At 47.0% G+C, this 20,474-nt stretch overlaps 1 protein-coding gene across 1 annotated transcript in view; it reads left to right on the top strand.

The window, feature by feature from the left end:
- NT5DC2 (5'-nucleotidase domain containing 2) overlaps positions 1-20,474 on the top strand; it is a gene marked incomplete at its 5' end in the record, with an annotated part of 25,196 nt that extends 4,722 nt beyond the window's left edge. Inside the window, 13 exons of the mRNA XM_082060117.1 lie at positions 2,960-3,144; positions 3,926-4,000; positions 5,907-5,962; positions 7,392-7,485; positions 9,804-9,932; positions 13,670-13,730; positions 14,409-14,511; positions 14,992-15,093; positions 16,897-16,978; positions 18,636-18,722; positions 19,214-19,354; positions 19,589-19,653; positions 20,110-20,474. Of these exons, the coding sequence (XP_081916243.1) occupies positions 2,960-3,144; positions 3,926-4,000; positions 5,907-5,962; positions 7,392-7,485; positions 9,804-9,932; positions 13,670-13,730; positions 14,409-14,511; positions 14,992-15,093; positions 16,897-16,978; positions 18,636-18,722; positions 19,214-19,354; positions 19,589-19,653; positions 20,110-20,371 (1,442 nt within the window). The 3' untranslated portion in view covers positions 20,372-20,474. The remainder of the gene's footprint in view (positions 1-2,959; positions 3,145-3,925; positions 4,001-5,906; positions 5,963-7,391; positions 7,486-9,803; positions 9,933-13,669; positions 13,731-14,408; positions 14,512-14,991; positions 15,094-16,896; positions 16,979-18,635; positions 18,723-19,213; positions 19,355-19,588; positions 19,654-20,109) is intronic.

The raw sequence follows: 20,474 nt of genomic DNA, 5'->3' as shown, positions 1-20,474 counted from the left end.
CAAACTGAGGCAAAGATCCGTGGCAGATTATGTGCTGAATGTCGGCAGAGCAGCAGTGCCCAAGTCTGTAGCCCAGGACTTGATTTAGTGCTCAGAATTTGCAGCCACCCAGGTGATGATCTTTAAAAAGCAAGCAAAACCAAACCAAAAAACACACACACGAAAAAAATGACAAACAGAAACAGTAAGCCAGGCATATTTGGGCTCTTGTATTGCAACCGATGTTGCATGTGCTCCCAGCGTCTGTCTGCATGAGGGTAAGGAGGAGATGGACACTGGTTGCTCTGATGAGGAGGATGCTGCAAGTGCACATTTACACTAAGTCGAACATGCAGCGTGGGCCCGTGGACTGAAACGCAGAGATTTTCCTTCTCTAGGAGATCAGTGACTTTGGAACCACAGTAAATTTAAGATGGAGGATGGCAGCGTGGAAAGCGCAAGCTGTCAGCCAGCTGCTGCGAGTCGGTTTGGTGACGATGATGTGTGATAGGAAACGCAGCAAGGAGATGTGCGGTGCTCCTGGAAGCGTGCGTAGGGAACCCATTGTGTGCGGGGCAATGGTGATACAGCGTTTCGGCTTGTGTATGCCTCTTTCTTCAGCCCTTATGAGGTAGGAGAAAACCTACTGTGTAAGTCAGTGACAAAATGTCTGAGCTGGGTAAAAGGAGCTGGGCAGGAGGCTGACAGAGGACAGCAGAGGGGCTCTGTAGGTTTGAGGCTGGCTGGGAGGAGTATCACTTCATACCATGGGTCTGAATATGCTTCATAAATCATACTGCGGCACGGTTACTGCTCACACTTCTGATCACAGATAAGACTCATTTCATGCGCTTGGCAGATCTCAGACTGCCCTCTCCTTGTTACTAAACCACTCTGCTCCCGTAGCTTTTCCCAACCGTGTTTTTGCAAAAGTTGTGGCTGGTTGGTAGATGTTGCTGAATCTAGATGGGTCTCGTGTCTCCTGTAAAAGGGGAGATGGGGCTCAGGCAGTGGGCTTTTGTGCTGCTCTCAGACTAGTAAAATGTGTTGTCACAAATCTGTTAGCAAATGGTGAATGTTGGAAGAGCTTGACCTCTCTGTAGGGATACGGTAGCAGCAAGTGGGGTGCATTTGTCATTAAAAAAAGCAAGGAGAGGAAAGCACTGTATATTTGCACTGTGATGTGATTAGAGTTGTGTCATTTGCCTTGTGAGGACGGAAAACAACACTTTGCAAATCCCAGTGTATGCTCACAAAAAGTTATCTGGGGGTTTGGACAGGAAACGGAGCTCTGTTTGCTTATGGTACAAAGAGCATTTATGATGAGAGGATGAACATTGTGATCATCTGAATCCTATTTACATTTCCCATCTTTTAAAATCCCCGTGGAAAGTACTGTGGTTGCGCCTGCTCTCTTCAGCCTCTTCCAGGAACTTTGCCACCAGCAGCTACTGAAAGAGGGCTCTTGTTCTGGCTGTGTAGCCAGTAAGTCAGCCCTCCTGCGCTAAAATACTGCTTTCTTTTCTAGTAATTCCTCTCTAGTTGGTCTGGTGAATTGCATTTGAAGGCCAAAGGAAAGTGAGCTGGGAGAGAGGGATGGGTATGTTTTGTAATGTGTCTCTCTCCTGAAAAATAAGTACTATTATATATCTGAATCCTCTTTCTTTGGTCACCACTTTGAATTAGTGCTTGCAAATGTACTTTGGACTTTTACCTAAATTCTGTAATAATTACAGACAAGGTCTTTATTGGGAATGGCTGGTATTCTTTCTAATAATATATTTTTTGTTCTAGATTCAGATGAAACTTGGTTTTATAGCAAGAAAGCACTAAAGAACCGGCACAGGGGTTCTTGCTAAAAGCCAGAAGTTAAGGTAGGAAGGGAAAAAAAAAAATCCTACCTGCTTATGCTGTGTAGGATCTGGAAAATGTCTGCACTTTTCCTATCATTCAAAGAGAAAATTACCCATGTTTGAAGAGGGAGGAAACGTCTCCTTCCCCTCTCTGTCCCCAGTGTGGATGTGACTGGGCAACCTGCTGCAGGGAACTATTTTTATTGCTCTTTCTCATCTTGCGATGGAAGCTCTGGAGGCGCGGGGGGCCTGGGAGGGTCTGTTCTCGTCCCCCCGCGGTGGTGCTGCTGGAGCTCTGCGCTCTCTGGAAGACAACAGCCGGGTGGTTCTGCTGGCAGGTCACTTAGTCCCATTTTCCCAGTGGTCTGGGGAGCAAAGTGGTGTTCACAGCATCTGGACCAGTAACCCTGTTTTGAGGTGACAAACCGCACGCAAGGACTGAGCTGTTTCCACAGCTGTTTGTGATGGGAAAGCAGGTAACTTGTTGCTATCAGAATTACGTGCTCCAAGAGCATAGCTTAATGTGAGGGTTTTTTACATTTTGTACAAAACTTTGGTTTATCTCATCCATTAATAATAGTAAAAAAGCCCTAACAATACCTGCAGGATTGCCCTGTGAAGTCTGGCTGCTTCTGTGAGAAACAAAAAATGCCAAAAGGCAAAGCTCAAAATTTCTGATTTGAAGTAATCTAGATTTCTGAAAGGGGAGAGTTAGCCTGTTTATCTTGCTCAAGCTTTAAGTGAGGAGCGCATGTTTTTGTGGTGATCCATTGTAGCCACCTTTCATGTTGGTGACCCTGCTGAAAATGCAGCTGCTGTGAGTTAGAAACTTGACACTTCAAAATGTCAAGCCTGCTTTGCTTCATGTTGGCCAGAGACCTGAGGACTTTGTTTTGCGGCTTCACAAAAGGTCAGTCTTACTGTGAAAGCGGTCAGCATCATCACCAGGCGCAGCCAGAGGGCTCACGGTGTGTTTTTTCGTGGGGAGGATCATCTGGGTGTGTTAACGGCAGCAGCGCTCTGCTCCTTTGCTGCTGCTGTGTGGCACTTCCAGCTGCTGTCAGGTCCAGTTGAAATTTCAGTGATCCTCACAGTTTCTCTAACGTTTCCCCTTTCCCTTCTTTTAGATCTCCTTCCACCAGGAGTTTGCAATCTCCTCAACCCGGCCACTATCTACGCTAACAATGAGATCAGCCTGGGCGATATTGAGATCTATGGCTTTGACTACGATTACACATTAGCACAGTATTCTAATTTACTACACTCTATGATTTTCAACACTGCCAGAGACATCCTCATAGAACAATTTAAGGTAATGATGTGCTAAGAATTTCCACTCAATAAAGCTTACTGCTGTCTTTGGGACGCCCCAGACATGCTTGCAAAATGCCACATTGTATACGTGTCGATTACTTGTTTTATTGAGATAAATTTCATGTTTCACAATCTTTGATTGCAGAAAGTTCTGTTTGTATGTGGAGTTAATTTCCTTTGAGACAACTTACCATGCTCTGCATTCCCAGGGTTTTATAAATATGGAGCAGGAACCTTAGTGTAGAAAGGTCTGATCTGTTTTACTTAACTATGGAAATATTGCCTACAGCATCGCTGGTTCAAGGCACGCACGGTGGATAAACACGAACCGTGGGCTAACACTGAAGCTGTGTGGGACCTGACATGTGCAAGTCGGTGTGGATGCCTCTGTATAGCATGTCCAATAACAGACACTCTGCAATAGGTGTTTGCATTTTTATGGCATGTCTTTCTTTTCAGAGGGGGTCTGCAGTGCCAGTGCTTTGCCAAATACGTGGATAGAATGGAGCTCACTAAAAGTGTCCTCACTGAGTGAATCTGTTACGTTTTCTCTAGTGTCCCTTACACAAGAGAAACAAGTTTTGGGGATCCTGACCCTTTGTCTTTCTCCATTCATCCACTTTCTTTGTTGAAGGGCCAAAATTAAGTGCACCTGTTCCTTGGTCAGTTTATGCCTGGGGTGAGATGACTAGCAGGACTAAGCTAGCTCCACAGGTGAAATAATTTTGTTGATAAGTCAGTGCTTATGCCTCTAACGATGTCGCTGTTTGTCTTGCCAGTATCCAGAAGGGCTTGGGAAGTATGACTACATTCCAGGCTTTGCCATACGCGGACTCCACTATGATGTGCAAAAGGTAAGCTGTACAAAGTTCAGTCTCCTGGGCTTTGTCTTCCATTGTGTTGTTTTTAGTAGGAAATACTTTCTGTAATTGCTTGAAATAATATCAATCACCAAATGATCAGTGAGTCTGGTGCATGTGCTCTTTATTGCGTGGGCTTTTCTTGCTTATAAACCTTCCAAGGGAAAGATGTCTTTTGTGTTTGCATAGGCTCTAGCAGAATGGGACATTCTAGCAAAGACCTCTGGTAAACAGCCTTGCCAATTTAAAAGTCAATTAATTCCACAAGCTAATTAATAGAAAACTCAGCTTGTTTGTGTGATCATTTATGTCTTTCAGGAAACTTAAACAACAAACTTCTATCCTGCATCTCACAAGTACTTGCCAGGAGCAGAGGCATTATGTCCTACTCTAATAATAGAAATGACTTGTCAGGAGAATGCTTTAGGAAGCCTTCCCCACCCCCCACCCCGAATAATAGGACTGCCTGGAAAAAGATCCAAGCTACTTGAGATGCATGCTCTGGGGAGCACAGGCAGAGTGCAGCCTTGGTTTTAACCCTTTTCAGTGCTTTAGACGGATTCCCTGAAAGCCAGATGCCCACTGATGTCATGCTGGCTGCTGCAGCCAGGCAGTCAGGTGGAGCACAGCACAGAAAGTCACTTCACCGTAGCAGCTTTTCTTATGTTGAGCTTTGAGTGAAGTCAGGGAAGCGGGCAGTACAGGCGGCAGCGTGTGGGCTGTTCTCCAGCTGTGGGGGAAAAAAAAAAGAGAATGAAGAAAAATACCGAGTTTTCCCGTGTCTTTTATCCTACCTGAGGTGAGAGCAGAGCGGCAGGCTGCTCATGGCTCCGACTCTGTAAAGTAGGAAGTAGATCTGTAGAGAAACTGAAGTTTCTTTCTGTTTAAATCTCTGGCCAATATATCAGAGTGACACAGAGGTGACTAACCTAGCCAAGCAAAGCGCCCTGTGAGTAGAAAGAGAGAACTCTGTTTTCTCAGGATCAGAGTTTGTAAAACACATGAAAAACTGGGTAGTGCCTAGATATATCTTCCAGCCTGTTTGCTTGCACACCTCACAAACTAGTGGGAGGTCTGCCCACAGTGTAACAAGCTGCACTAATACGGTGTCATGATAAAAGAAGGTTCCTGAAGGTTGTGAGTGCTCAGTGGAATTAATTACCTTGTACTGTGGCAGAAACAGCACAAATCATTTGATGCTGTGTCTTTACTCGAGCCTGCGGGGCAGTGTGGGTTTAATTTGAGGGTGCTTTCTGTGCCTAGAGAACTTGTGTTATGGCTTCAGAAAGATGGATGGAGGAGAAGGAATGACTCACTAATAGGGAGTCTGATACAAAAAATGCGAAGAAAGCTGTAATGTTACCAGCCTGCTGTGCTCCTGAACATCTTTGCTTACATGTTGACTGGGGAAGGGGAGAAGTGGCGGAGGGGAGAGCTCTTGTGTGAAGAAAATGACTGTGTGCAGCTGCACTCTCAATCAAAACTTGCCCACTTAGTTCTGCCTAAGATAAATGTGAGGAGAAACATCTATTGTGCACACAGAGCTTCTTTGGAATGTGTGTGCTTTTGTAAGTGAGATAAGAAGAGACTATCTGAGTCACAGAAACATTGTTCTCTCCATTTTTCAACTGCATCCATGTCCATACACTTTGGAGTGTAACACACAGTGGTATTTCAGCTCACAGAAAGATGGTCTTTTGCCAGAGAGGCCAATAAAAAGTCACAGTATGAATAAGCATGTGTAAAAGTGGCTGAAGAGTGTGACTTAAAGTGCACGGATGTGGAATATTTGTATTGAATTTTATTTTCTAAATGTCATTTGTGTGAAACCTGAAACTTACTTAAGGTTGCAGTGTAAATCTACCCAATTGTAACAGTAAATATCTGTCCCTTATTACAGAGCCTTCTGATGAAGATCGATGCTTTCCATTATGTCCAGCTGGGGACAGCATATAGGTCTGTCAGTTCTGAAAATCATTTGCTAAATGCCCATATATGCAAAGGCAGATTACTAAATCTGAGTGTATGTTCATGGCTTTTTTTTTCTGAGCAGAGTACCGTCTTGTCTGGTTTATCCTGTTGGCGCTCGCTTCAAACGCTTGCCTGGCATATAATTGCAGGGAGTTCTTTTTCTCAAGCATTTCGAGCCAAGTGTGGGTGGGAAGACCTGGAGCTTTTTGTAATGGTTAATAACACATCTGGTCACGTACTCGGCGTGACGTCTGAGCTGCAGCATGCGTAGGTTAACGTCTGTGAGCACACAGCGCAGCTAGGAAAGGACTCCTGTCTTCTCCAGGCGGGAGTCTATCCCAGCAGTATCTATTTTATAGATACGGGTAGCAAAACTTCTGTAAATCTGTGTTGTATTTCCTGAGCCTGGAAGCAAATGTTTGTTGTTGTTTGGTTGGTTGGGTTTTTTTTCCTTGAACTCTGGCTTTTTGCTGTTAAGCTTCAGTTACAGTAAATACACTGAGAATATTAAGAAGGTAGTTTCATAATCAGAGAGAATTGGCTTCTTTCAGTGCTGTTTTTTTTGGGGGGGGGATGAAAGGGTTGGTACTGCCCCATATTTCTCTTCAGTTTCATAAAGAGATTTTAGCGAAAACACAGTTAAACTTTTTTTTTTCCCTAGTGTCATTTTGTAACTCCTTGGAGTGTCCTTTTCCTAAACTGTCCTTTGCTTTTGAGCAAAACTGAGGCGGCTTTTGATGTCTCAGAGGCTGTACTGTGATCGCATAGGAAAGGAGAAAGGGAAAGTTGCTGACTGCTGGAGTGAGCAGCCATCAAAAGTTGTGCAAGAGGCAAAACCTGCAGCAGTCAGATAATCCCATATTCACAAACAGTACAGCACACAGCCATACCTGTGATAATGGCGTTTTGGGGAAAAACAGCGATCTCTGTTGAGTGGTCTTAGCGAATAACTCATTTTTCTTAGGAAAATGGAATGGGAAGGAAACATGATTTTCAGAAAGCTCTTTCCCGTACACCTTTGCATTTAACAGTGAAATACCTTATGGAAGCGACCTCTCCAAAACTGCGGTTACCCAGTGCTGCCCGAGTCAGGTCGTGGGGTCAATTTGGTGGGGCAGTTCTGTCGCAGATTGATGGCACACAGAGCGAGGCCTCTGTCTGAACTCTGCTGGAATGTGGATAAAGCCCCTCAATTAGCTTGCAGGAGCAAACAAGGTATCTGAAAAATGCCTTCGGAAAGATTTTATGTAAATCTTAAGAAGCCATGGAGCTGTCAGGCTCTCTATCTTTTGTGTGAGAGAAATGTGTGAGTTTTAGAAAGGAGCCTGTTTGTCCTGTCTTCTCTTTCTCTGCAGTTTGTAGCTCTGTGCAGACTGGTGATTATTGACAAACTATTTCTGTTGTTTGTGTCTAGAGGGCTCAAACCAGTGCCTGATGAAGAGGTAATTGAACTCTACGGTGGTACGCAGCACATCCCCCTGTACCAGATGAGTGACTTCTATGGCAAGGTATTGTAAGCCCTTTACTGCTATGATGCAGCCGCTCTTTTAACAGCCAGGAAAACAGAGTGAATTGTATGAGCGTGTAAATGATTCCAGCCTCCCCTGTACTCCAAAAGGCTCAGTCCCTGGTGAGCTGCAGTGTGTGTTTTTGTTCTAGTGGGAATTTGCCCCAGAGGTTATTTAGCAGTTTAGCATGTGAAAGCCATCTGTGAAGCTTTCCTAAACACCAGGGCTATTGGCCTAGAGCTGAATGACTCTGGAGACTGACAGGGAGATGTTCCTTCCTTGTTCCTTGGCCAAGTGTAGCTCCCAAGCTACCAGAGCAGCCTGCAGTGATGGTATTTGCAGTGAGTTGTTCGGGAAGGGTGTGTGTGTGTGTGTGTAGCAGCAGGGTCCTTGTAATGTCTTTCTGTCTTAGGTTTTGGGTAGGGTTATTTTCCTTCATGAAGGGACCCCCCCCTCCATACCTCTTCATAGGGTTGGCCTCCATGAGTGTTAGGGATTGTTTTGGTTTTTTTTGCAGAAAAACTTACTGCTACAGTAAAGGACTGAAATTCTGTCTGTAGGAGCTGTAGAAATCCTTTGGTTGCCTGAACTAGAGGAAGTTAAGAGGAGTTTTTCTTCCTTAAGTGCCTAGTGTGGTGCAGTGGGCAAGGGGGCCCTTTCCCCTCAGAACTGCTTTGTTTCTTGCCCTTTGTTAGTTCAGTTGCCTGAGGGGAAGCTGGAAGGAGAAGGGCAGGCTTCCTCTGGTCATACCCCTTGGAGTCTGCTGTGTGAAGTCTCCGGCAAGGTCACTTTTTGACTTCTCTCTCCCTCTTGGGAACGATTAATCTGAGTGGTTGCTTTCTGGATAAGTGTATACTCTGTTTATAGCTCAGTGTTTTTTCCAGCTTTGAAATAGGATGTTTCCGTTTCAAATGTGATATCTGTCTGTAAACTGCACAGAGCCTCCCTCTGTTTAACTCTCCTCACTGTTGGCCAACTTGAAATGATTTCACCTTTCTTTTTAAATAATTGCTAACATGAAATTTGCTTCAAGTTGTGGCCTTTTGTAGGACTAGGCGCTCAAGCCAAGGTGCCTTTCTGTGTTTCTTTGTATGTACCAGGTGTTTTCTTCTCTCTTGTGGTTTAGTACTGAAAAATTCATTAATATTTGGCTACAGGAATAGGAATAGTAGCTTATTCTTTCCAAAGAGGTGAGTCTCCTCTCCTAATAATCCTAATAGGTGGATCCCAAAGAGAACAAAAGTGTATACAACTGAAGACATTGTCACCGCTTGTGCCACTAACACGTCAGCGGGGGAAGGCACCTGGGTTAAGATGACTGCTGGTGTGCAGGTGCCGTGCGTTGGTGTGGAGTGAGGGATCTTCCACCTTGTCCTCTTTGGCCTGCCGTGCCGATGTTACTGCCTGTATGGGTAGCAGGAAGGTCTGCCAGGTCAGCAATTCCAGGAATGAGGCATAAGACAAGTGGGACTGATGTAGCTGAAGTGTGTAAATATTCTGCCTTAAGGATTTTCTTGATCCTCTGTTGGCAGGAGTGTGCGGAGAGCTGCCAGCATCCCGACACCTGCAGTAGGTAGGCACAGATCTTGCCTGGGGTCAAACAGTGCAACTTGTGTTGTTTTCACTGGCAGGACTAGCACTGGCCTGTAGTGAAGGTGGGGAACTTATAGGTGTTGTGGAAAAAGCATATGTAGCATTCTTCCTGAAAATGCAGTCCAGTCTTCATCCTGACTTGTGTCAGGATGTCTGCTGCGAGGAAGCTGAGGCCACTAAAGGGAGGAGGGGAGGCTGGACTTGCCTTGTAGGGTGATGTCGCAGGGCACCAAACCAAAATCACTGTTGACTACCTACAAGGTAAGTCTTTGCTGCTAACACTGAACATTTAACTGTCTCCTCTATGCTTAAGGTCTTGGTGGAACAGGTCATTGCTGTGCTGTGCTCTGCTAAATCCCATACCTAGTGATTTTGGTAGAAACTGCCTGTCTGTGTCCTTCTTGCTTCTTTCCCAGAATCCCTGAACAGGAAAAAAAAATGGTGGGGGCTGTTTTCAGGAAATTTTGGTTTTACCAATGGGAGAGATGTTCTCTTAGCAACCACACATCAAAATGCACAAAAGTCTGTTCAAAGGGTAGTGTTTTGGTTGAAAAGAGATGGCTACTTGCTGAGTGGTGGGGACTTTCCACATGAGTACTTTTGTTAGCCTGGAATGTCTTCCAGATGGTACTGGGTGATATGAGTTTGTTTGTTGGCTTTACCTTTTTTTTTTAAAAAAAAAGTATTTTTTGTCTAATGTGTCTCTAATTTTTTTTGCTTTCCAGGGTCCTTCACTTAAGCAGTTTATGGACATTTTTTCTCTTCCTGAAATGACTCTGCTCTCTTCAGTCATTGATTACTTCATAACTCATGGCATTGAGTTTGACCAAGTGCATCTTTACAAGGACATATCTGTAAGTAAAATGTCAGCTGCCCCATAGCTCACACCACATCAGAATTGTGAGCTCTTTGGCTTCTTAGCACGTGAGCTCTGCAGTACCCAAGCCTAAGGGGCTATTAGTGAATAGCCTAATATGACAGCATTGCAGCCCCTTTAAAGTATTACCAGGGAATATTAAAAGCTGTGTTTTCAGAACATGTGAGGTTTCTGCCTGTACTACAGAGTTGGTGTTGCTGTACATTATCTCTTGCAGGAGTGCCTAGGCTGGTTAGGTTGAAGGTCCTTCTGTGGGAAATATGTCACAAAGCTTGTGTAAATGTTTTCTGCTTCTGCAGGTTTTTAAGCTCCGTGTTTTCCTGTTAATATCTCATTTTTCAAAGAGGATTGTTCTGACTATGTACCAGTTTGCTTTATACAGTGATTGTTTTGAAACACCTGCCTTTGCCTGCTCTGAGAGTCCAGCCCATCCCTTTGCACCTACAGAGCAGTCTGATCTTTTGGGATGTTTTCCAGTGGGTGACTGTAGTTTTTTGAGAGCCAGATACTCCAAGGTGCTATCTGTGCCATCCAGCTTCACTCCTGGCTTTTGGAAGGGCTGCGTGGGACTATCAGTCTTGTTAGGGTGAACTGTTTGACTTCTCCGTGCTGTAGGTGAGATGCTCAGTGCTCGAGATTGCTGCCCTGGGTGACTCTGTTGACAAACGATGCATCTTCTTTGGTAGCCAGGCCTTATCACGTGACTTTTTGCATGGAGAGGGGATTTTTGTTTGTACTTTATGGGAACCTTATGCTTATCTGCTGGTAGTGGCCCATATGTAAACTGTTCAGCCTTCTCGTGAGGGAGACAGAGCTCCACGTCTGTGCTGCTGCTTTTGTGATAAGGTTCCCCCTGTCAGCTTCGCACAGACAAGGATTACAGCTGATGTTCTGACCTTCTGTTGGTGCTTGATAAGAGTGTGCCAGCCAGTTTCTGACGAGACCTCAACATTTTTCTAGGGTGTTAGTTGTTGTCGTTGTTTTTGCTCTTGGGGTGGGAAAATGACAAAAGGGGATACAGCTGAATCCTGAGGCCTTTTGTCAAGAGTGTCTTCTGAGCCTTCTTTTGAGGTCAAAATGGCCTTGTTCCCAGTTGAAAGCTTGAGAGCAGGTGAGTGGTTGCCATAGCCTAATATGTACTCTATACAAAGTAAATGGTGCGCTCAAGGCCCAGAACTCTTGAGTGCTAATCCTGGCATTTGTCTTTGCATCCTTTGCTGAGGGATGTGGTTATTCCTGAGGAGTGACTGAGACAGGCAGAGAGCTCCAACAGAAAATCTGTGCCAGTGCCTGTCCTGCATACTGAAAAGGTGGGTACGGTCCTGTGCTCTCACCAGAGGAGTCCTTGCTTTTTTCTGTACAATCAGGATAAACAAACATTTTTGCAAAATTTATCCCTTTTCAGTATCTGAGTGCAAGCACAAAACAAGAATGTTTGCAGACATGAGCACAGAGATCATAGAACAGTTTGAGTTGGAGTGGATCTTCAAAGCTCATCTAATCCACCCCCCTGCCATGAGCAGGGACATCTTCACCCAGATCAGGTTGCTCAGAGCCCTGTCCAGCCTGGACTGGGATGTCTCCAGGAATGGGGCATCTGCCACCTCTCTGGACCAGTATTTTACCACCCTCATTGTAAAAAATGTCTTCCTCATGTCCATCCTGAATCTCCCCTCCTTTAGTTTAAAACCATCACCCCTTGTCCTGTCGTAGAAGGACCTAATAAAAAGTCTGTCCCCATCTTTCTTAAAAGCCCCTTTTAAGCGTTAACAGGCTGCAATAAGGTCTCCCTGGAGCTTCTCTTCTCCCGCTGAACACCCCGACTCTCTCAGCCTGTCCTTCCAGCAGAGCTGTTCCAGCCTCGGATCATTTCTGTGGCTCCTCTGGCTCCTCTCCAGCAGGTCCGTGTGTGTCCTGTGCGGGGGGCTCCAGAGCTGGGTGGACTCCAGGTGTGCCTACATGGGCAGGTGTCCGAGGAGACTTGCAAAGCCCCAACTGTTATTACAACACAGGCTCACAGTGGGTTAAGACATGTCCAAACCTGACACTCTTCTGTAATTCCCAGCGGTAATCCCGACTCAGCGCTGTGTCAGGGAGCAGGCTGACTAATCTGCGGACACTGCACTGAGCCAGAATGGAAACCCTGAGGCAATGGTGAGGTGGAAGCTGACGTGTAAACCAAATAGTCCCATGTAAACCGAATAGTCCCGTCATACCAGTTCGGTGTCTCTGTACTTCAGATTAAGAACGTACAGCTTACCCTGCTTTCCTTTGGAGGAGTTTCTGAGCTCTGTTTGACACCTCCCCAGGCTACCAGGATTTTTACCTCCAGGAACCTTACAGTTCTTCCCCTTCCTTTTTTTCTTTTTTTGGTTTTCTTTTGCTTTTTGTGGGGAGGGGTTTAGGAAAGGAGCACACTAGAATCTCTTTCTGCTCTGCAAAAGTAGTTTTGACACAAATCCAAAGTGCTCATTGCTTTTAGTGCCGGTGCTGGTCAAGAGAAAGGTGTTTTCTTGTTAGCACTCACTTTTTGTTGTTTCTTTCCAATAAGGCAGTTTCTTGGTGAATGAGATGGGATCTCTGCCTTTTTATGGTTCACTTTCACATGGTTTTGAAGAGGTGTGCCCCCTCCTTCATCATCCCCCATCTAAGCTGTGAATTCTGGTTCCCTCCCAGCTTTGAAGGAAATGATTTTTGGGGTAACGAGCAGGTTTCACCAGCACTGCCGTGAGACCCTGTGACTGTGTGGCGTTGTGTGCAGGTGTCACTGCAGCAATGTCAGTGGCGAGTGCGGGAATCCAGTCTGAAAGGGCAACTCCTGAGTGAGCACACACAGTGTAACGGGGGTTTAAGGGAAAGGTGGGATCATCTAGATTGTCAAGGATTAAAATGGAACTGTTAAAACAAGCATTTGTGTGTGCAAACACTGAAAAATTTGTTGCTGCTCTGGAAATGGTTTTGTGTGTCTGGCATATCTCATTGACTAGAGACTTGGGAAGAATCTCAGTTGGGTGTGTCAAAAAATGTGTTGCATCTTGGCTCCTGGCCTGGAAAATAGAGGATATTTGGATGCCCCTGACAATATGTTTTAGCTTACATCCCTCTGAAAAGTGGGCAGCTCTGTTTTGGCCAAACGCCCTCACCCTCCTCATGGAAGCTTCTGCTCTGCCTGTGCCCGCTGGCCATCCCGGGCCGGGAGCCGTAGCCCTCCTTGGCTTGTGGGGAGCGCTTTGGAACTACAGCTGCTCATCGCTGCTGCCATTCACCCCAGCCACGCTGCGTCCTTCGCCTCACATTTCACAGAGCTGCCACAGGCACAGGAAGGAAGAAAAGCCAGATAGTGTCTGATCCTGTGCCATTTTGGGGCAGTAAATGGTTTTGGAGTTGCACAGTCTTGATTGCCATGGTAACAGTGTGTTAACGTTCTGGTTTGCAGGAGAGGGAAGGAAACTCTGCTTTCATTAATAGGTTTTGAGGTTTTTCCCCTTGTACTGCATCAGCTGAGCTATCTGTTGGGTCTTCTATTTGACATGTTGGTGAGCCTCGCTGTGCAAGGTCCTCTGCTTAGCGTGAATGTAGCTTTTGTTCACTCAGCGAGAAGAGGGGATGTGTCGTTAATGTGTTGGTCCTTGGTGGTGGCAGTAGGCTTGCATGCTGGGAAACAGGAATGCCACATGTAAAACTGAAACTTTTTTCCCCTGCCCTTTTCTTTAGGATGCAATTAGAGATGTACATGTGAAAGGAGTGATGTACAAATGGATTGAAAAAGATCTGGGTGAGTTAAGTAGAGCTCTGGTGCCAAATCCATTTTGATGTGTCTTGTATTATATGGCATTCTGTGTGAGGTGGCTGTGTAGGCCCTACACACAGTCACAGGAATCACAGAGACACAAAAATTCATTAAATACTTAACTGTGGCGTGCCTAAAGGCAGCTGAGGGGTAGAGCGGCATTAAGAACCAAGTGGTCTTTAGGGTCAGGTGGAAGATCTATTTTAAAATAGAGCAAACCACCACCGCATTGCTTGTGTTTCTGTTTTTCTTCAGCCCGTAAGCAAGGGGTGACAGTCCTTGGCATGATGGGAACATGCAAAGGCATCATCTGGGAAGGGTTTCTGGTCACTCAGGGGAAGGAAAGCTCCTGGTAGCAACATGGCCTGCAGTGGCTGTGCCTGTCCCTCATGATTAGTTGGTATCAACCCTCTCTTTTGCCAGCCTTTTCAGTTCCTCAGTCTTTCTCTTCCCTCTAGATGGGATTGATGAGGATAAGGATGAGGAAGACCATTTTGTCACCATGGTGGTTCTTTACCTGTTTGCCTGATGGGGATCTAACTCAGTCCTCTTGCATCCCTATCAAATGGGGGCTAGATTTGCTTTTGTTTTTAAAGAAATGTGGTCATGGCTTATGCCAAGATTTTTTTCTTGATGATGTCTGTTTTATTTATTCCAATACAGAACAGTATATTCTGCATGGGGATGAAATCTACGCTGTGCTAAACCGCCTGGTGAACCACAAGAAGAAACTCTTCCTCATTACAAACAGCCCCTTTAGCTTTGTGTGAGTACCGTTACGGCACAGCCATGGATCACCACGGCACAGCAAGAGCTGTGCAGTGTGGTCTTTCCTGTGAGCATGTGAAAGTTGTACACTAGAGGTTTTTGTGGCAAGAGTCACGAGAGCGCTCTCTGGGAACTGGTTGTGGTGAGCGTTGTGTCCCCCAGCTGTCTCTACATCATCACCTCTCACATTTTGAGCTACAGCCACAGTGCTAGAGAGCTGCCACTTTAGATCACCCCTATCACCTTTTGCTGCATCACAGACTTCGGACTTTCCCATGGTACCAGAGAAAGGGTGGGACAGCTTGAAACAGGCAAAGTGCTACGTGAGTCATCCGTGCAAGAGGCAGCCTTGGGGGGTTCACAAATCTCTGTGCTTTCTTCTCTGTTACTGAGAGTACATTTAGGACCTGTGTAAAGGTGCGAAGTTGGGTGAAAAAGAATACTGAATCTGTTAACTTTTCTGTTCCTCTGCCCCTAGGGACAAGGGAATGAAACACATGGTTGGCAAGAACTGGCGGGACTTATTCGACATGGTCATTGTGCAAGCTGACAAGCCCAACTTCTTCACCGACCGGCGGAAGTACGTGTCCCGGGGCTGACGTACCGCACTGCTGCATGTGGGCCCGAGGTTTTGCGCCTGCTTCCCTCGAGTAAACGGCTCCTTTTACCTTCCAGAAGAGTCGCGGTTTTCTAAGTGTAATCTTGGTCTAGCAGGCATCCAGCCTGCTGCTGCCCTCTCAGATACTCTCTGAGGACATGAAAACCCACCAGTCTGGGAATAAGTGGATGGAATGGGTTGTGCCAAGCAGAAAGCCTGTTTCTAAAATTGGTGATCTTAGGGCACATCAGTTTTGGCACATTCTGAGCTTAACTTAGATTTTTAGGGGTAATAATGTATTTTAATCTTTAGAAAGTAAGGAGTGGAATGATGTGTATGAGAGCTGGCCATTTCTTGGCTCTAGGTCTTGAGAGTGTGCCAAAATCTTTCCTTTTCCTGTTCCCCACAGCAAGTATATATGTGGTTTGTTTTTTGGGATTTGCTGTGGTGTTGGTTTTTTTTTTAGTTACAGGATACATGCTGTTTGGTAATTGGCAGCTCTGGAAGCCTTTGTACGTGGCAGCTGGGTTTTGTGGTCAGTTATGAGCTGTCAAGGGACCAGCTGACAGGCAAGCTGCTGTTCTTCCTTTGGTCTTTGGATTACTTGCTTTGGGAACTTGTGTCTCCTTTGTTGCCTCAACTTATGACTGACTGGGAATTACTGCCCTTGAGGGAGAAGTCTGTTCTTTTCTTTTTATGTATTTTCTTCCCCTATTTCCCAGGCCACTAGCATAAACAGGAGTAAACCTACAAAATGGCTTTATAAGCTCTGCTGACCTCGTGAAGATTTTCTTCATGGAATGTGGGTGAAGTGTCTTAAAGATGTAGTCTGGAGCTATGACACTCTGTCCCTCTAGGAGTTAAAATCTTACGGCTGCACGATGCCCAAGGTCCACACATGTAATGGGCCAGTGGAACAACAGGGCACATCCATCCAGGGTGAGGGGAGCCTCCTGAGGGGGAGCTGTAGTGAACTGGCGCGTGTTTTCTGCGAGGGAAAATGCACGTGTGCGCTGGAGACCACTCGTGGCTGAGGAGGCTCTTGCGCAGACAGGCCGTAGAGTTCATGGTGGGAGGTTGGATTCCTTCTGCCCTAAGGCACAGGAACATCCGGTATTTCTGGATGAGATTGTACTCGCAGCTTCATATCAAGGCTTCTGATCCCAGGCATCAGAGTCTGGAACTTCTATCCCAAGAGGGAGCAATGTTCCTGTTGAGCATGACTGTTCATGGGGGTCAAGTAACTTCAGCCTTGCTTTGTTTCTTCTGTCCAAGTGGAAAGTAACCAGGCAAGCCCTCAGGAACAACAGGAGGCAGCTCAGGTCAGCCACCGAGATCAGCACGGAGACTGCTTTCCATCCGCTCTGCAGACTGCTTTATCCTATTAAGACATTCCACGGTCTCTGTTGTGCTGGGCCATAGCCAGACTGGAACAGAACACAAAGTGTTTGATGGCAAAGCTGCCTTGGCCTTAGCATTTCAGAGGGAGTCATTATTTTTATTATTATTATTTTCCTCTTTTCTGTAACTGAAAAGCAAGAAGAGTTGTTGGAGATATTGGCATGAAATGGTTACAGTCAATTGGAGCATTTTGAAAAGTTATTTTCCTCTCACACTTTCTCTTTCCCTGAGAAAACAGAGCAGAAGCTCCAGAAGGTCACTTCTCACGTAAAGCTTTTATGAGTTGTTACGTAGGTAAACTAGTTTTCCAATTTAAATTGTGGTTGCTGGGTAACAATCACCAAAAAATCAAAAGAAGTTGATATATCCCCCATTTTTTTCCAGACCTTTTCGAAAACTGGATGAAGATGGCTCACTGCAGTGGGACAAAATAAACCAGCTGGAGAAGGGAAAGATCTACAAAGAGGTAAAGTGAACGGATGCATAAGGGTATGAAGCAGGAGCCTGAGATGGTGGGGACACCTGCAGTTTTAGAAGTCACTTGCAGATGTTTGTAGGTCACTTGTGGATGTTTGATCTTTGAAAAGTGAAAACTGGAAGTCCTTGAGAAGAGCACCTGTGATAGTTGAGGGCATTTGTAGGAAGACATGCTGTGGGCTCTGTGTGCTGTGCTGGCTGGTGGCAGCGAGAGGTGCCCTCTGTCCGCATGCAGAGAGCTCCAGCTGGCCCGGTGTGACACTGTCCCCCCCGAAATGCTTTCTGCATGTCTCTTGGCATGCTGTGGAGCCATAGCCTTGTGATTTGTGAGCCTCTGAAAAGCCTTTCAGCTTCTGCTGGGATGTAACCATTACAGTAAAGGGTCTTTTCCTATATCAGAAAGTTCTGCCGAGGCTGTGTTGACTGTCAATGTGCAATAAACCTATCTCTGAGAATGGTGAGAGATGCTTCATGGCCAGTGTAGAAAGGCTGGTCTCCTGGTGATAACAGCTTTTACAGTTGCAGGAGGCAGTGCTGAAGTAAGAGAACAGAGCTGCCTGGTAGGAAAACTTGTCATCTGTGGCTGGTCTGTCCCCTGAGAACAAGTTGCCTCTGGCTTTAGGACGGTTTGTTCTTGGTGATGTGAGCTGTCCACTCCCACAGGAAGAAACTGTTAGTGAGGTCGCAGACAAGTACCTGAGACCTGACCAGTGGTAGAAAAGTCGGTTGTGTCCATGAGCAGTGCTGTTGGGAAGCCTCTGGCCTGGCCAGTGGGTCTGTCCAAGTGCTCTGCTAGAGTCCCATCCTCTGCCAAGAGCGAGGAGCTGGGAACATGCGAGGAGAGCTCATACAAAGTCTCTCTCCCAGTGGGTCAGAAGCTCCCTCAGGAGAACAGGTGCACCTGAGCCATGGGGCTTATTGCTGAATTAAATCCTGCTCTTAACCACCCACATCCTGTGGCCACAGGTTGGTCACTCAAGTGAATGGTGTACCAGGGAAGGGAAAAGATGAGGGAAAAGGAGGGATGGGTGGGATTTGGGCCTGCTCTCCATTTCTCCCCCTCCAGGCTGTTCATCTGATTGCATCAAGGTCATTGCCTAACTGTGGTTTTTGAGGTGTGGCAGAGTGTGTATCCTGGTTGCAGTCCACCCTGTCTCCAGCATTTTTGGTTTCTTGGAGTGCCACAATATGCTGCTTTCTAGCAAGTGTTAGTGGTCATGGACCCTACTGTGCTGGTGATGTTGCTAGAGGCCCATGAGCTGCCCAGTTCCTGCTCCTGAAGCACAGCTGTATGGCAGCTGTGCTGTGGGAATCTCATTAATGGGACCTCAGGGATTGGTGTTTTGCACTGGGGACTGGAAAGTTCAAGTGATGGCCCTCTAGTTCCTCCTTTCTGATAGACGTGATGTTTTCTCTTTTGGCATATATATTCTCCCATCCCTCCCCTGGTCTGTAATCTCAGGAGAGGAGTGGCCGGCTCCTGGAGGTCACATAATGGGTCTGTGACTCAGTGGAGCTCCAAGTGCAAGTTCCCTGGTTGTCAAGCCCACTGTTGTTCGATTTGACCAGAGCACAGCAAAAAGACCATCTTCCTCCCAAAGCTGTGGCCCATAACCACATTCTCTCTGTGCTCCTTTTACTTGCAGGGTAATCTCTTTGATTTTCTGAGGCTGACAGGCTGGCGTGGGTCCAAAGTGCTCTACTTTGGTGACCATCTGTACAGTGACCTTGCGGTAAGTGAAAAGGTGTCTGCTCTGCGGTGAGGTGGGAGGAACCTGCGTGACTGTTGTGGTGGCGGCTGTGTTGGAGTGCAAGGCAGGGCCCTGCTCCAAGCGCTCAAGGTCTTGGCTACGCTCTGCTGGGTGCTCAGCAGGCTGCGCCTTTCAGGGCACCCCTGAGACACAGCAGCATCCCTGCTGTGCTGTCAGGCAGAAGCAAGCAGTGGAGAATGGGCTCCTGAAGTACTTTCTGTGGGCAAAGCACATCTCCTGGTCTGTTAATTTGAGAGCAGCTTATGTGGATCCCAGATTTCTAGGTGCTTCACACAGCTGATCCTGGGGGCCAGGAGACGACTGTTGCTGCATGACTTGGGCCTGGGCCATGGCTGCCTGTCCTCTGGGAATCTATAATGGGAACAGACTGCTCTTCTAGGAAACAGGGTGTTTGTGTTTGGCTTTCAGTCTTTATGTTGAATTCTTGGTTGTTTTTTCACCCCGACCTCTAGGACCTCATGCTGCGTCATGGCTGGAGGACTGGAGCCATCGTTCCTGAACTGGAGACGGAGATTCGGATCATAAACACAGAGCAGTACATGCACTCCCTGACCTGGCAGCAGGCTCTGACTGGGCTGCTAGAGAGAATGCAGGTAAACGGCTCCTGTCTGAGTGGGTCAGGTAACATGCTGCCTTCTGAGTCTGCATTTTGAGCTTAGCGTGGGCACTAGGGGACATGCCATATTGCCTGTGTTCTCAAAAATATCTCAGCCTCCTCCTGGTGCAGTGGGCTCGTGGATTTGTGAAGTAAGGTGGAAGCTGGGGGGAGCTGAGGTGTGGCCTGCAGGACTGATGCTGTGTGGTGCTTTCTGCTGTTGTCTTTGCAGATGTATCAAGATGCAGAATCAAAGCAGGTATTGCTGGAATGGATGAAGGAGCGTCAGGAGATCAGGTGAGCATTGTGCCTCTCGCTCATGAGGTCTCCTGGCAGCTCCCAGGCCTGCACTGGCTCTGTTTTCTACCCTGTTCTGGGGACAGTGGTGCTGCAGCTGTTCGGCTGTAGTCCTCCCTGGTGTCACTTGTCTGGGTGTGGGCAGCAGCAGTGCAGTCCTGCAGCCTGGGAGGTGCAACTGGTGTGAAGGTGGGGGAAAGGGAGGTGGGGCCACCCTGTGCTGGGAGGGGTTGGTGGGCTCTGCAGCTCCTGTCTCTGCTGGTGGGTCCTTGCCTGTGACAGGTACAGTAAGAGCGCATTGAATATTCATCAAGTCTCTCTGCATGGGGACTGGCTGCATCGTGGCCTGGGTGATCCCAAAATGTCTTCTGCGGTGGCCCAGGGCTAAGGGGTTGGAGTGGGAAGAATCTGTCACCATGGCCTTTTATCTACAGAGGACCATCTCTTTCCTATCAGGTCACTGACGAAGAACCTGTTCAACCCCCAGTTTGGAAGCATCTTCCGCACCTTCCACAACCCCACCTACTTCTCTCGACGGCTGGTGCGATTCTCTGATATCTACATGGCATCCATCAGCTGCCTGCTGAACTACGACGTGAACTTCACCTTCTACCCCCGGCGCACCCCTCTGCAGCACGAGGCTCCGCTCTGGATGGATCAGCTCTGCACAGGCTGCATGAAAACCCCGTTCCTGGAGGAGATGGTGCACATCCGCTGAAGGGGCAGGTACTGCGGGACACGGCGCAGTGCGCGGCTGGACGCGGGGCTGGCTGCTCGGCCAGCAGCACCTCTGTCTACCACTAAAGGGCGTTTGACACTTA

This window comes from Streptopelia decaocto (genome assembly GCF_964273445.1).
Source record: "Streptopelia decaocto genome assembly, chromosome: 8".
Taxonomy (NCBI): domain Eukaryota; kingdom Metazoa; phylum Chordata; class Aves; order Columbiformes; family Columbidae; genus Streptopelia; species Streptopelia decaocto.
This window is presented reverse-complemented; position numbering and strand designations above follow the sequence as displayed.